This window comes from Amaranthus tricolor, chromosome 12, assembly GCF_026212465.1.
Source record: "Amaranthus tricolor cultivar Red isolate AtriRed21 chromosome 12, ASM2621246v1, whole genome shotgun sequence".
NCBI lineage: Eukaryota > Viridiplantae > Streptophyta > Magnoliopsida > Caryophyllales > Amaranthaceae > Amaranthus > Amaranthus tricolor.
In genome coordinates this window covers 10,679,858-10,696,073 of record NC_080058.1, presented here as the reverse complement: position 1 = coordinate 10,696,073, position 16,216 = coordinate 10,679,858, and the positions used below count along the sequence as shown (strand labels likewise).

Below are 16,216 nucleotides of genomic sequence, written 5' to 3'. Positions count from 1 at the left end.
AGTAGAAATTGGGATATGATAAGCTCATTTTTAAGTTAACCTAGAATTATCGATTTGATCACCCATCTTTAAGTAAAACTTAGGATTTAGGAACAACCAAAAAACAGTATAACCATTAAATTCGCACTCGTGTCATAGCGACAAAAAAGGATCGAGCGAATAAGAAGGAACAAATACATTCAAAATCCAGCAATCCATGTCAAAATCTTAATTGCAATAATGTCATTTCAAACTTCACAGAGGAAGAAGTGGTCAGAAAAAAACTAATAAGCGAGAATTGTACCAATTTTTCAATATAAACCCAAGGAAGACAAGATTGAAGTACATTTGCCCCTCTCTAATCTCTTTACGTAAATGATATTTTGTCTTATCAGAAGAACAAGTACAAAGACCTAAGAAACTCTATAATTGAGATTTGAGGAGCAATGTCATTATATACAAGAATGATCAAACAAAATTAGGAATGATGGCGAAGATGAACTAAGTGACAGGCATTACTCTGCTTGATCGTCTGTGAATCATTCTAAAGTTTTGAGTAGCCTAAACAAACCAGCAGCTTCTCTTATTCGTGAGAACTCAATGCAGAAGGCCTGAACTTCGATAAAGAGATCTTGAACTGCAAATAAAAAAAAATCAAACGGGAAAGTATCAATATTTGCACCCCTCTTTCTATAAATTGAGATATTCTATTTAACATTCCTCTTCGAAGTACAAGGACTTTAACTGTATATCCTAAAGATCCAGGAAGTTTTTCCACTTTCTTCATCACCCTCCTCCCACGAAATACTTGATACTTGCTAGTCAAGTAGAGGTGATCAATTTAAATGTTAATTCTTCTCCTCTCTTCATCGTTTGCCTTTTTTCCATCCATGTTTTTCTTTATTTAACAAGACAAGATACACACTTTTATTTCCATCCAAATCAAATGTGAAGGTCATAACAAAAATACAGGATGGAATCAAAGAAATTATAACAGGAATACGGTATGGAATCAAAGGTTTGTACACAAATAATTTCCAGCATGGTATATAGATGCAATTTCATCAAATGTACAATTGTATGGAATAAAAAGCATTCACAAAGCAGCCTTCTCCCTCTACCAACCGACAAACAAAGATCAAGACAATAGTCCGAACAGAAAAGAAAAGTCTTTAAGAACTTCCAAGATCAAAAAGCAAAAGGGAATGGATCCTGGCCTCATGAGTGAGGGGTACATGCATTGAGCACATAAAATTCACTTATTATAACGGAAAAAACGTATCAGAGTAGCATGTTTCACATATTTACAGGTTAAGCAAACAATTACTGCCATAAGGTTAACTATCAACTATCAAGATTCAGTTTCCCCGTGTAATGACATGATTTTCCATTATATACACCGGTTTGTGCATCAAGGCCCCTACTAAAATAAACTCCCAAATTTTAGGCCAAAGCTTGTAAGTCATCACACCTCTATCAGATCCTATTCTATGCAAGAGTTAGATGAGGTAAAGACAAATGAGTAAAATATGTACACTGGCAACATATACAAATGTAATCATAAAATTATTTAGTGTGAGAACAAACTGATCAACAAACATTTTTCAGAATGTACAAAGCTACAGTGAGAAAAATGAACAAACCATTGATGATCTTATTACGAATTAAGCTCTGTAAGAAGACACATACAAGTCTGACAAGCCTGTTCTGCATATATTTGTCCTGCACAACATATAGCAAACTTCAGATGTTCAATTAATAAATTAACAAAAACTATAATAAGAACATTGCAATCACCTCTTTCCCTTCCATCCCTAATAACAAAACACGAGCTACTTAATTGTACAAAGAAAGTCATATTATAGTGAGAGGCACATAATGCCCTTGTATGGAACATTGATACAAGTTCTCTCTATAAGTCAATTGTATTGACGTATTGGCAACGAGACAAAGAGATAAAATTACATTACAATTACAAACTGAGTGGATGGAGAAAGAGAAGGGGTGAGGGGTGAGGGGTGAGAAAGAGTGTTGGAATGGAGAAAAGTAAAAAATAAAAAATTATGTTATGAGAGAAGAGTAAAATGTGATGTTATTTAAAATGCTTTAAACTCGGAAAATAAATACTAGTGTGAAAATTTTTTCAACAGCCAAAAAGGAAAATGTGAAGAAAAATAAGGGACAGTAATAAACACTAAACCCCAATCATTAATTTTGGATGCACATTAGACCTTCTAAAATAGTACATATTAAATGTGACCATTTCCATGCAAGCTTAGAAAGACAATTTCAGACCATAGAAGTCTTCTCAGGTTAAACAACTACCTTCAACTGGCCCACAAATGCATTAAAAATCCAACAAGATCTATATGCCTAACTATGTGCAAATGGTCATAGCTGCTACCTCTGCAGGACAGCACCCATGACCAAATAGGCCCCATGATTGAGCAGATCCTCAACAAGCTAGCCCAGAAAACCAATCAAGTTTCAGGACACCATGGTCCTAATACGTAAGGCAAGCACGAGGAGAATCAACGCAAACCCCAAATACCAAAAACCAGACAGGTATCAAGCCACTTGTACATTTTATCATTAATTCAAGGTTTGGAAAGGACAAGGGTGTTTGAAAAGACATGTATCAGAACATCAGTAGAAAATACACAACCTTAATATGCATAACCAAGGTCCACCTGATACAACATTCCATTAAACCAATGTCATATAATGGGTTCCACATATGCAAGATTTTGGGTGGGGGGGTTCAGATTTACAAGATCCACCTAATCCAACCAAAAAATAAAACAAAACACTGAAAATTACATGTGAAATGAGATCACACTCGGAAGCTAAAGTTGCATGTCCACAACTAAAAAAAACATGAGATATATATACCCTTTATTATAATAAGGCTTATTGTCATCACTTTTTAGGATTGCAAAGAGACACCCTAGTGTTTATAGCCTCACTCACCATGTTCACGGGACAACTAAACATACCAAGTTCTAACTATGAATATAATCTTGATGAAGATCATAATCCATCAATCATGAACTTCCTAAGTTGCTGCAATAGAGTTCAGCTCCCCGAGAGTTCACCAATGAGCATGGAGCCCACTGTTTTTGATTCGCATTAAACTAAGTTGTTTTAATCGTAGAGAGTAGATTTCAATTATTTGTTTCCATTTAGAGTCATGTTGTTTCACTTTCCTTAATAATATCCATTTGCATTTTAAATAAGGCTCTTTCGCCAATTTCCATGTTCTTTAGAGCTTTCTTTTTTCAAAACTCTTTTGATTCTTAGGAATTAATGAGAGAGTATTGTTTTGAATCTATAATATAATTCAGGGCTCAATATCCAACTCATCCCAAGAAGCATGAAATGGGCTATGCTTATAAATCCACACGAAAATCAAACGAAAGAAAGCCTTTTTAGTTGAATTCCAAGTCTGTGAATGAAGCTAAGGAGGGGATCCTACATGACGAATCCCAAAGACTCATCTACGGTTCATAAGTTTCGGTCTTTCTCAAGCTAAATCTGAAAATTCCAATTTTTCGTCCAATTTGGTGCAAGTTTTGAAGTTTATATTCAAAACATCTAAGAGCAACTTCTATGCATGAAAGTAAGAGCATGAGAAAGAGTCAAATGTTGGATGGCCAAATCATCTAAATGACCAATCAAAACAAGTCAATTGGAGTTCAAATTCAAGGAGTTTAACAAACCTATTTTTAAGAAATCAAACACCTATTCTCAAATTCAACATAATATTCACAAGGCTATCTTTAAGGAGAATTCGAAGCGTTTTAAACTGTTCAAAGAGGAGGAACATGTGGCGCCACTTTTACTTTCAAATTGCATGTTTAGATTTTAGATTAAATTTTAGACGCAAAATTTAATTTCATATTTTTGTTTTTAATTTTTAAATTCGAACTTAGATCAGTTTGTATGATATACAATCCATTTGGCACTTGGCAGCATGGGATAAACATATCATTGACAAACCTTTGAGACTTTAATTTGTCTTGCCTTTTATCTTCCAAATACTCTTTTAGGACAGAGTAAACACATATTGCCCATTCTTTCCAAATCCTAATTGAATATGTTCTCAGAAATTTGATTCCGTGATCATTATCTCTATAGGAGTTTTAGTCTAAATCTACCGCTCACTAAAATTCGTCCATCCTTATCATTGTCCCTTCACTCTTTCTCTCCTCAAAAAGAAAACCTTAAACACAAAATCCATCTCCATCCTACATCGTTCCTCTTTCACGATTCACAACTACAAAACATAAACCCCTTTATCCCATCGTCTATGCTCAACTCTAAAAGATCATCATCTTCCTTTAACCGTTCCATCCATAAGTCAATCCAAGACCCACATAAAAGTCCATCTCTTACTTTCCCTTCTTGGCCTCATGCCAAATCAAACCCATTTAACCTCAATGCAAAAGTGCGGTAACTATTGTGATCGAAATAATGGGATTGTGATGGGTAATGGGAGTGATGCGGTTATCCCAACTCCTTCGACTAAAAGTGTGAGATCTCCCTTGATGCGGCCAAAATTCAATTTTTTACAACTTTAGAACGCCGGAAATATCAGCTCATTTTTGTTTGAAAACCTTCATAGCAAAGAGATGTGATTCAATGCGACCTTATGCATGCATTATGCATTTAACCTCCCACCATACGTCCTTCATCATCCATAATCGTCAAAGGTTGAATCCTGAACCATTCTTATGCCCGACACAATCCAGAACCTTAACCTTAGATAATCGGGTCATCAATCGATTTCTATCCGATGACTGAACCTTTATTATTTTCTCTTCGTTAATTCATCCCAATACATTCCTCCATCCATCCGCCATCACAAATCCACGATAAGCTTTTGCCTTTCCCCTCAAAACACTTTTTTTTTTTTTTTTTTTTATAATCTAGGCATCTGCGCCAGGTTGTGCCTACCAACTAATTCCAGGGACCCTAAAGTTAACAACCACAAAAACCTCTAGTGGCCCTAAAGGGACTCGAACATGAGACCTCTAGAATACAATCCAAGAGCTCAACCAATGAAGCTACCCCTTACGGTTCCCAAAACCCCTAATTTTAGAAACCTCCAACCTCTGTTTCTTTAAAATCAGAATTAACTGTTTTAAAAAATCAGTCCAGCATTTGAATTTCGAGTATTTGAACATAACTTAAAATGTTCATTGAAAAAATAAAACAAACATGAGAATGAAGGTGAAGGGATTGAACCTTAATATTTTCACAAGAGGATATGCAGTTTGTTATGTACATATGTACAAATTTTGTGGGAAGGTTCACAGCTGTTGTAAGTCTGTTGACAACTTCCATGGAATGGAGACTCATATCCATATTGACGAGAACAGTGAAATAGCTGCATTGCACCAATAAGGAAAAGATATATAAGAGGTCAAAAGAGAGAATTTTGGAGAGAACAAATTTGGTACTGAACCAGATGTGTATGAAGAAAGCAGTTATTAAGGTAAAGACTATAATAGATTTAGAAAACAAACTCTGAAATTTCGGGTGAATTCATCAACTTGATAAGAACTTCAACTGCAATGAGAGGATTGTTTTCCACCAACTCCTGAAAAGCAAAATACAGGCTCCCATTTAATATTAAGATAACAAAAATTGCACAGAAAACACAAAAAGCATATCATTAATATATACCGGAAGCTTTCTTGGAGTCAATCCACAGTGATACACCAGCTTAGGATCATTTGCTAACTCCACTAGAACTTGCTAATGGAAGGAACGAGACAAAATGAGTCAAGGATCACAGAAAAGATAAAGTCCCTAAAAACTAGTCAAACAAACCCAAAAAGACGATTACACAAAAAAAATATGAACTTTAGGCTTCACAGGCATTTAAAACATGCCTCAAAGTGCTTCCCTAATTACATCTCGTAGAACCATCAATGAGAAAAAACTAAGAAAAAAAACACAGTAAAAAAGCATAAACTTAGAGACGTAACAATATCAGAACAGTTTCCATATTGTATGTATCAATAAACTAATTTTTTAAACAAAAGGCAACCTAATCTTTGTGGCTTACTGTATCAGCTTCAATTGTACAACACATGACAACCAAAAGGCGGGTCATTGGGAACAATACAGAAGAATCAAGTAGTTCAACTACTAATTTGAGTCTCATTTCTTTAGTATTTAGATGAATTTGAATTCAGTACAATGTTAAATCTATACATCAAATTACATTTCAGAATGACCGTAGAACAATATGATAAATTTACTGGTTAAGAAAACAAAAAGTAATCCCAAACTTGAATTGTACAACATTTATCACCATCATAATTCAGTTATAGTCAAGCACCTCTTGTTGCGCAGGAGCAAGTGGTCCTTTCAAAGCCTTTGATATTAAATCTCTCACTGCCGCTCCTCTACTTGTATCCGCGCACATGCCATAATCCCATAAAAGCTCATGATTATTGTCAGGGTTGAGCCAAACCAGCTGTAAAAAACTTAAAGAGCTTAAGTCAACAACAAAAGAAACAGTACTCTCACTAAGTCGATAAACTGATATAGGGTCTAACCTCTCCATCTTGAAGAGGAAACCGTGGTGGAAGAGGCCTAATCCACTTAGGTTCTAGCCCCTCTAGAGACAGATTTTCTAATAACCCAGTTAGAGTCTCATCTCTGTTACCAGATCCTATTTTGGGCATTGCTCCAGCTTGGTAGTCAAATCTGGAAAAATCCCAAACCATGATGAGAAAACATTTTCCCTAACAAAATGAATATCCAGTTCAAAATGTTAGCAAAACTAGATAAAGCAAAAAGCTATACTCTTCTGAAGATGTATCACATTGAGGTGGGACATCTGGATCTGGAATCACATTGATAACAGAAGCGTTCTTAAACAAGCAGTTATATGGCTCTGGATGAGCTTTACTGCAAAATTGCTCTTGCAAATGTTCACGACTTGGGAAGGTCTGATGGAGCAAATAAACATTTTCATCAACAAAAGAAGCCATAAGTAAGTAACACCTATAAGAAAGTACAACTAAACAAACTTACAATCGATGAAGGATCAAATCCTTTAATATAGTCCGACGCAGATTGTTTAAAAACCTGCAAAAATGAAATCAATATGACAATCCATCTCTACTAAGGAATTATCCAGATTCCAAGCACTAGAAAATTTTCACCATTATACTACCACTCATACATTCATACCTAAGTAGCAGGGAAAAGAAACTCAAGAAATAAAACAAGAGAACATATTAATGGACACATAACCTCCTTGTTACTTCCGTTGCCAGTTGAACCTAAGAACTGGATAATCAGTGCTCTCTCGTAATCAGAACCTTCTTCCTTAGATGCAGCCTGAGAAATTCAAATTTTAAAGATGATAACATTGCAGCAACAGAAGATCAAAGTCAACTCTAGAAACTCATAGCAAATTCATGCTACACAGATAATATTATGGAGTAAAGCTGCCCTTACTTAATAGTCATTCAGATCAAGTAGAGTCTGAAAAAGAGTCAACTGGTGATATCCCACTAAAAGGCAGACAATTGTATGATCTAGATCCTTAAGATACATATCAATTACACTCAATGACAGTGTGTTCAACCCTTGAGCTAATTGAGCCACATAGATTTTTATGCCATACAACAATGCAATAAAAATCTCAATCTTAACCCTCAAGTCAAGCAATATATCTACCTGGAAAGGGAGAATGTTGTACGGTGGTTTCAGAAGCTGCTGAAATACTGATACACAAGGAACCAGATGCAGAATACGGTAAAAAGAAAAGAATGTAAGAGAAGAAAAAGAAAAAAAGAAAAGAAATTTAGAGAGAATAGAATGCCACAATCCTGGACCTAAAACAACGCAAAAAGCAGACAGGACAGTAGGTCACAGGCTGGTTCCTTGTCAAGTTGGCCTCTTTGCTATCAGTTATATTAGCAAAGATAACAAATACAAGGTACTGACGCATGCCAATTCAAACCCAACCAATAAAGCATACACGACTATATTGTACAGCTAAACAAGAACAGACAAACTGGTAAATAAATGGATAATGTCTCTCACAAAAGATTTAAGAATCATTAATGGTGGCTTCAATAACAAAATGATGTTTCTTTAAGATTAACAATTATACAGTGGGGAAAACTGTTTATCAAGGGTGCTTCACCAAAATATGTGCATATGATATCACTTCAACAGTAAATTTTTCCGTCGAATCATGTGCTATGCAACTCGAATGTACAATTTTAGGTATTAAAGTCAAAAGAAACGGTTCCAATCAACTTCTCTTCGGCCCAGGCCACAGAAAGTAAGGTGCATAATTGCATATGAAAAAATTAAGCAACTTAGTAAAAGCAAGAGCTATATCACTTCATCATCTCTCATTCTAAGGTTTTATCAGCCCCATCACACCTTGATAGAAAAGTCTTTCTACTGGGTATAAGGAGCAAAAAGATCATTCTAAGCCACATTCAACAGCCATACCAATGTACAAAAAAAAAAAAAGAAAAACAGAGATTAACTCTATCCAACAGACTACCAATATTAGTAACTAATAGAATCAATCGATTAAAGGACGTAAGAGTGCACGATCAGGATGGGTTAAATGCCACATCCGTTTAAGACTTTCAAATGCAGGTAACACACAAAAGTAACTAGATTTAGAATCAACTTAAAAGGGAAATGGGGAATAAGATAATAAAATATACTTACATTGATCAAAAGAGAAACAAACGGATTATCTGAAACTTGTTGAGAAGAATATGCCTGATAAATTATACAAAATGCGCATAGACGTTGATTTGGAAGAAGAATGAGGTTATCCTACAACAAAAAAAAATCCACCAAGATTCACCTGAGCAAAATAATATATGAAAGGCAGACCCAACACAAACAATCCCAGTACACTCAAAAATCCTTATGATCATGGATGACTACACAAGTAGCAGACACACAATTATCCATTACTCACAGAAAATTGCTATTTTAAACACCATGTAATGCGCTATATTGGTAAAAGTTCCATTAACCGCTACAATTCATCAAAAATAACATTACTTGAACCTCCCTTTTTATGACAGAGATTTGCATTCCACCGATCAAAGCTAACGAGTATAAGGAGTAATGACAAAGCAAAAATTCGTATTACCCTCCTGTTCTCAAATCTAGCAAAAATAAAAACAGATGTTCACCATTGGCATGATGTCTAGTCGTCTACTGACTCGCTCCAGGTTCCAAATGATCATATCAGAAACCATTTATTTGTTGCACAATCAAAATCGAGAACATTCTCACATAAAGCAATCCAACCATAAATAACCTGAATCAAGGTTGGATACTGACACCATTGTATCCCTTGAAGAAGAAACTGGAGTTGCTGTTTTGAAGGGTCAAGACCTTAAACCTAAGTGTGGCACTGAATTGGGTTGGAAAGACACCCCTTCAGTAGGTGACTATGGCTTAGAGGTGCTTGTGCCTCCTAGAAACAACCTAAAAAAGCCAAATTCCACATTAGCAACTAACAACAGCACCAGCATGGCTAAGGCTGCTACTGAATTAGAAGAATCATAGACCCCCATTGAGGAGGGTGACTCCGAGTCTAATGAGCCACATTGAACCAGGGATGAATCAGAGACCCCCATTGAGGAGGGTGACTCAGAGTCTAATGAGGCCACATTGAAACAGAGACCCCCATTGAGTGTTTCCTGGAACACTCAAGCATAAGTCCAAGAGGAAGGCCACAAAGACAAGTGCAAGAATCATTCTGCTTATAGTATATCAATTCTTTTAAACACTTTGTAAAGTTAGAGTTAGTTATTTGGCTTAGTTGTTTCTTTTTTAGCCGTTGCAAGGGTTATTTCTCCTTAAGCAACTATAAATAGTCCCTCCTATGTAAAATGTTGATTTTCAGTTTTGACATAAGATTACTCAATGTAATTTCAAGAAGAACGTTTCTTCTAAGAGGACTGACAATGAGTTGTGTCCTATCATGATCACCAATATTTGTGAGTGAAGCAAGGGTGCGTATCAGCAAGAATCCACGAAGAACAAGATGAGTGATGCCTTGTTTGAAGAGTGTAAGGGCTAGGGAATACTGGTGAGTGAAGCCAATGGGTCCTGTATTCGATAGTGCATCTGATCAAATCCAAGAACCTTTTGAATCGGGGCAGAGGGTGTGCAACACCATTTCAGGGAAAAGGCCCATCAAATTCTAGCAGGGCATCATCAAGAAAGGTCTTGGGGACTTTCTTGGTGCAAATTTGGTATCAAAGCCACAGACATGTACCTACTGTGAACTATGTTAACTGGAACGCAGGACGACAGGCCGTTTTTCGATCTGGGACGATCGACCCCAAACGCAGGACGTTGGCGTACCGGAACACCATGGAACGCATACCAAATCGGCAAACATGGCGACCCATAATCATCTTCACTCAGATTTTCAAGGGTTTGGTGATTTCAAGTTTCAACCCAGAAAAAAAATAAAGAAAAATCCCAACAATCAAGCAAGCAAATTACAAAGAAATTTGGAAGTATACAAAATGAATTACGCTTACAGTCAGACACTGAAGCTTGAAGAAAAATCCTATGTCTATGTATTTTGCCATATTGTTAAGTTGGAGCTGTTGGAATTTGAAGACTTTGATATTTAAATTTACAGAGGAGTGTTGGGAAGGGAAATCTCTTTATCCCATGTGCATATGGAAAAACTCAAAAGTATTTATTTTTAATTAATTTTTAATATCCACTTCTACATTAGAAGCAATAAGGAGTAGAAGTTTATACGATGGAAATGGAATAGTAGTATAAGTAAAGTAATTGTCACTTCAAAAAGTAATTATACTCTTTTTACTTTTTAGATGTCATTACTCCTATTAATTTACTATCCTTTTTCTTTTTTAATTTTTCAAAAAGTAATTATACTCTTTTCTTTTCTAAATTTTGTCACTTCTGATTTTAATTAGACTTTGAATTTATTTATTTAAAAACTCTTAATCGTACCCCAACGTTCCATAGTCACCTTAAGTAGCATACCGCGTACCCGTTCCCGTCTCACGTCCCGAACCGTTTTGCGTTCCAGGTAACATAGACTGTGAAGAGGTAATCAATCACTGCACAGACTATAGAAAGGTAAAACGGGTTCTGAATCAAGAAAGGTAATCAAGGTATGTTGCAAACCATAATTTCAGTAGATAGAGTTCATCAACATCAAGCAATCGTCTAATTTCTCCTTAAATCCATTTGTTTTCGTGTAAAGGTTAAGTGTAGGTTTAGATTCTTGTTTCTGTGGTTGTATAAACCCTAGTTCTAAAAACCCTGAATCTTCGTTGTTTGTTTTCTATTTATAGTTTCGTTTTCCCTTTTCTTTATTTTTGTTCCTTGTGTACCAACGTCCTACCCCATGAATTTACAAGAGAGACTCAATGACCTGGCCTAAATCTTGGGTCAGCTACAATTTGAAGTCACTGGACAAAATCCCATCAGACGCCAAAATAAAACACCTGAGGATAGAAACCTTAAGGTTGAGGTTTTTTATTTTGATGGGGTGTCCCTTAACCCAAAGGACTACATAAAGTGGGAGAGTAGTCGTGAAAGGTACTTAAATTGACTAAGTTTGCTGCTACCTGGCTTCAAGGAATTCAGAAGCAGAGAAGGAGAGAGGAGAGAAATAGGATTGACACATGGGATAAACTCAAGAAACACTTGAGGAGAAAGTATGTGCCCTCTACCTTTAAACAACAACAATACATGGTGTGGAAAATTTTGAAACAAGGAACCAAAACAGTGGTAGAGTACATTCAAGAAAGGGAGAAACTCATTGTTCTTTGTGATATCAATGAGCCAGAGGAAATGAAAATAGGAGGGTTCTTAGGAGGATTGAGGGGGAAATTAGGGAAAAATCGAAAGCCACCCCCAACTTGACTTATGAGGCAACCTTGCAGTAGTGCCTTAGTGTAGGAGAAATACAACAAAAGAAGGGTACTGCACAACCCTACAACTATAGCAGGACTCACAAGAATTCTAATTCCAACCACCCTTTCACCCCTAAGCCGATCACAACCAAGACAGTGTCCAAGGATAGGCCTAATGTGCCCATGAAAGGTGTCATTTGCTTCAAGTGCCATGGTTATGGCCACTATAAGAATGATTGTACTAATGCTAGGGCTTTCTCACAGATAGAGTGGAAAGAAATTCATCATAGGGAAGGACCTAGAGCCATGTTAGTGTCTATGGATTGGAAGGAAAAAGTCTTGTACCCCCCTTACCCCAGTTGGTTGATGGCCTAGAGAGATCCTATGTGGTCAATAGTCTAGGAACTATGGAGTGGATTGGAGAGGACACGGATGAAGAGGACAAATAGAGGATCTTACCACAACACAACCTTCTTGTTAGGAGGATCTTTCATGCACCCCCTAAGTCTAAACAATCAGATCAGAGAGAATATATTTCAAACCAAATGCAAGATTGAAGATAATATTCGTGACCTGATTATTGATGGGGGTGTGAGACTAACTGTGTGAGCCAAAACTTGGTAAGGAGGTTAGGGTTAGGCACACAACATCACCCTCATCTTCACAAACTCAAGTGGCTTGATGACAAATCTGGGAATTTTGTGAAGAAACAATGCCTAATGAACTTTTCCATTGGCTCATTTAAGGACAAGGTCCTTTGTGATATGTTAGATATGGATGTTTGCATGTACTCACACCACGCATGATGGTTTTTCTAATGTTTACTCCCTTAGACATGAAGGTAAGCTTAAGGATTTGGTTCCCCTTCGACCCCATAGGGCAATTTCCCCCCTTAAGTTTAAACAACCTATTGCCTTATCAGTAGGAAGGAGCGTAGTAGGGAGCTTAGGCCAGGGGGAGAAATATTGGTTTTAATCTCTAAAGAAGTCCATTCTAATGAGCATAATATTCCCTACTATATTGCTCAATTGTCAAAGGAATTCTAAGATGTGTTTTCCTTTGAGTTACCAACCTATTAAAGGTATAGAATATCAAATAGATTCGGTCCCTGGCGCACCCCTACAAAACAAACCAACCTACAGAACCAACTCTGAGGAAACCAAAGAACTACAGAGGCAAGTTGATGAGCTTATGAATAAAGGGTATGTAAGGGAGAGCTTGAGTCTTGTTCTTACCTATTGGTTCAGATGAAAGATCGAACCTGGAGGATGCGCACTGATAGTAGAAGCATAAATAACATTAACATTAATTACAGATTCCCTATTCCTAGGCTAGATGTCTTGCTAGATGAGCTAAGCGAGGTTGAGTGGTTCAGCAAGATATATCTCATGAGTGGCTATCATCAAATAACGATGAAGGAGGAAGATGAATGGAAGACTACCTTCCAAGACAAAGTATGGGCTTTATGAGTGATTGGTGATGCCTTTTGGTTTAACTGGGGCACCCAACATATTTATGAGATTAAGGAATGAAATCTTAAGACCCTTCTTAGACAAGTTCATAGGTGTCTACCTAGATGATATCCTTGTGTACAACAAGAGCACAGAAGAACACCTAGATCACCTTAGGTAGCTCTTTGAAGTTTTGAGAAACAAAGGTTGTGTGGAAAACTAAAGAAGTGTGCCTTAAATTAAAGGAAATTTGTTTCCTTGGATTTATCATTAGCACAGAGGGAATTAAGGTTGATCCCTCTAAAATTGAAGCTATCTCTTCCTGACCCATGCTTACATGACTGGTTAGGTCCTTTCATGGCCATATCCAAGACAAGTGAATCTGATCATATCCAAGAACCTTCTGAATCAGGGCAGAGGGTGAGCAACACCATTTCAGGGAAGAGGGTCCATCAAATTCTAGCAGGGCATCATCAGGAAAGGTCTTAAGGACTTTCTCGGTGCATAACCTCACATAACAAAAACAACAAACAAAAGTTTCCACATGAACAAGCTAATTAGGTCACATAAAATATAAAACTAGAATCAGTTTTACTTGCAATTCATTTTCTTACACATGTGATACCTTTGTTTTCCCGATATATACCATTAACCCCAATCTACTAAACTTATCCAATTATAAAAATGACAAAAACTAAATTCACCAACACTAGCAGTACAAAACCTGCTTAATTCACATTTCAGACACATATCAGCTGCAAACAACTCAAATCGACAACAAATCGATATACACTAAAGAAACCCTAAATAAGCAAATCAATGCCAGCAACAAAAGTAACAACCTCTATAGAACAAATCATCGAATCGACAACTTCAATCGAACTCAAATGATACTAAATTATTATGCAAGTAAAGAAAATCAAAAGTAGAAAGAATTGAAAGGAAAAATAACCTCTAAAAGAGTGGCGAGAGCAGTGCATAATCTCAAGTGGAGATAGGAAGGGAATTTAGAGTTAAAATCCGCCATTACTTCACTGAAAGATGTTTGGTCTGAACTTATCAGGGAAATCAATGTCTTGGATTCTTCGACACTAATCATCGTGTTAGGTTCGTAGGAAAATGGAGAAGAATACGAACTCAACTAAACCCAATTTGATCTCCTCGCCCTGGAGGATGGAGTATTAGATTGTTATTGTTATCTTTTCCCATTGTTTTCCCAAAATGTCCCTGGTTTTTTTGTCATTTTCCTTGGGGAAAAATATGTTGTGCAAGTGCAAGTGCAAGTGTGGTATTCCCTCGTGTTGTTCTAATCAATTATCCGATTCAATAATGCGCTAATTGTAAAAAAAAAAAAAAAAAAAAAAAGAAAAGGACTACTCACATAGAAGAATTGAGTCGTGAGAGAATAATAGAAAAAATAATAAGGCAATTTGTATAAATAGTTGATCCCATGGGCCATGAGGACATAAATAAAAAAAATATTACTAAATATGAAGATGCAAACTTGATGTGAGTAGGGGCGGGCGAACTAAGAATTTTAGTTATGAGAACACATAATTGATAAACTAGCAAATTATCTAGGCAAATTTAATTTATACAATATACTAATGAAGAAACAATTAGGATATATGTCGACTTCACAATAAATATTTTCCTACTCTTTTCATCTACTTATTAGGTAAATATTTTTTTAGCATATCGTGTAATATCTTTCTAAATAGATTTGTTTAATAGATTAGTTACAAAAGATTTTAAAACTATATCTTATTTACTAATTTTTACCATATACAATCAATTAAGATATGAAGTATCTTTTAATTACAATGAATAATTATCGGATAACATATTAAGTATTTATGTAAAAAATTTATTTTCATTAAAATATTTTTGTAATAAATTAAGAAAAGAAAATAATTTTGAAATAGTTTTTTATAGATAATCATATACACTACATACATTACTATATTAAAAAAAACAAGACAAAATAAATAGATTATACATTAATTATTTTAGTAAATAATAAGGAAAAGATGGTGAAACATATTTCAAATGATAAATCTATTACATATGTTTGACAAACTTATCACCCATAAATAAATAAATAAATAAGGTTATATGTTGATTATTATTGTAAAATATTTTTTTAGTTTCTTAATGAAGTTCCTACAAGGAATAATGTTCCCGAGAATTCAGAAGAAAAAAAAATCTTTTAGATGATAGACATTATTTTATTGAATAATAAATCTAATAGAGGAAAAATAGAGACCATAAATATTAAAAAAAAAGGTAGTGGAAAAAATATGAGGACCACAACTAATAAAAAATATGAGGTACACAACTAATAAAAAATATTTTTATATAGTAAAAAATATGTGAGACTAGAGACCATAAAGAATATAAAAATGTTAGAATAAAATTAATGGGAGATATGTGGGGACCATAAGTATTATTGAAATATTAAATCATGATGAATAAAGTTATTTTTGTTCAAAACTTGTGACATAAACAAAGTGATTCTTTATGAGAACAATAAATAGAAACCAAAATGACAAATGAGAACCTCTTTAAGGAATAGAGCGAGTATGTTCTTTAGCTTGAAAACTTATTTTAAGGTTTTACAAGGACATTAAACATTTAAATTATTATTTATATTATTTTTTATGTGTTGAAAATTTCTATTATTTTTTAGTAATTACTTATAATCTATATCGTTTGGTGCATGATTTTATGATTATGTTTTATATATATTAGTAATATATATCTCAACCTAATAGTAATACTTTTACAATTTTTAAAACAAATCAATTTATAATTTCAATATAATTTAGGAATCATATAATAACTTAATTACATGTATAAAATTAGTAA

General features: G+C 35.1%; 1 protein-coding gene across 1 annotated transcript; it reads right to left on the bottom strand.

The window, feature by feature from the left end:
* Positions 1-178: 178 nt before the first annotated feature.
* On the bottom strand, positions 179-14,683 carry LOC130828161 (uncharacterized). The gene is made up of 12 exons (XM_057693990.1): positions 14,301-14,683; positions 8,698-8,808; positions 7,252-7,338; positions 7,030-7,083; positions 6,799-6,944; positions 6,549-6,699; positions 6,329-6,466; positions 5,668-5,739; positions 5,508-5,581; positions 5,227-5,368; positions 1,623-1,701; positions 179-616 (listed from the first exon to the last, which is right to left on the bottom strand). The coding sequence occupies exons 1-12, from the start codon at positions 14,445-14,447 to the stop codon at positions 519-521; spliced, it is 1,299 nt and encodes a 432-aa protein (XP_057549973.1). The 5' UTR covers positions 14,448-14,683; the 3' UTR covers positions 179-518.
* Positions 14,684-16,216: the final 1,533 nt, after the last annotated feature.

Coding starts and splice junctions, on each gene's coding strand:
- LOC130828161 (XM_057693990.1), bottom strand. CDS start 14,447: ATGATTAGTGTCGAAGAATCCAAGACATTGATTTCCCTGATAAGTTCA. Junction 7,339..8,697: donor TTGTTTCTCTTTTGATCAAT/GTAAGTATATTT, acceptor TGAATTTCTCAG/GCTGCATCTAAGGAAGAAGG. Junction 617..1,622: donor TCGTAATAAGATCATCAATG/GTTTGTTCATTT, acceptor TTTTATTTGCAG/TTCAAGATCTCTTTATCGAA.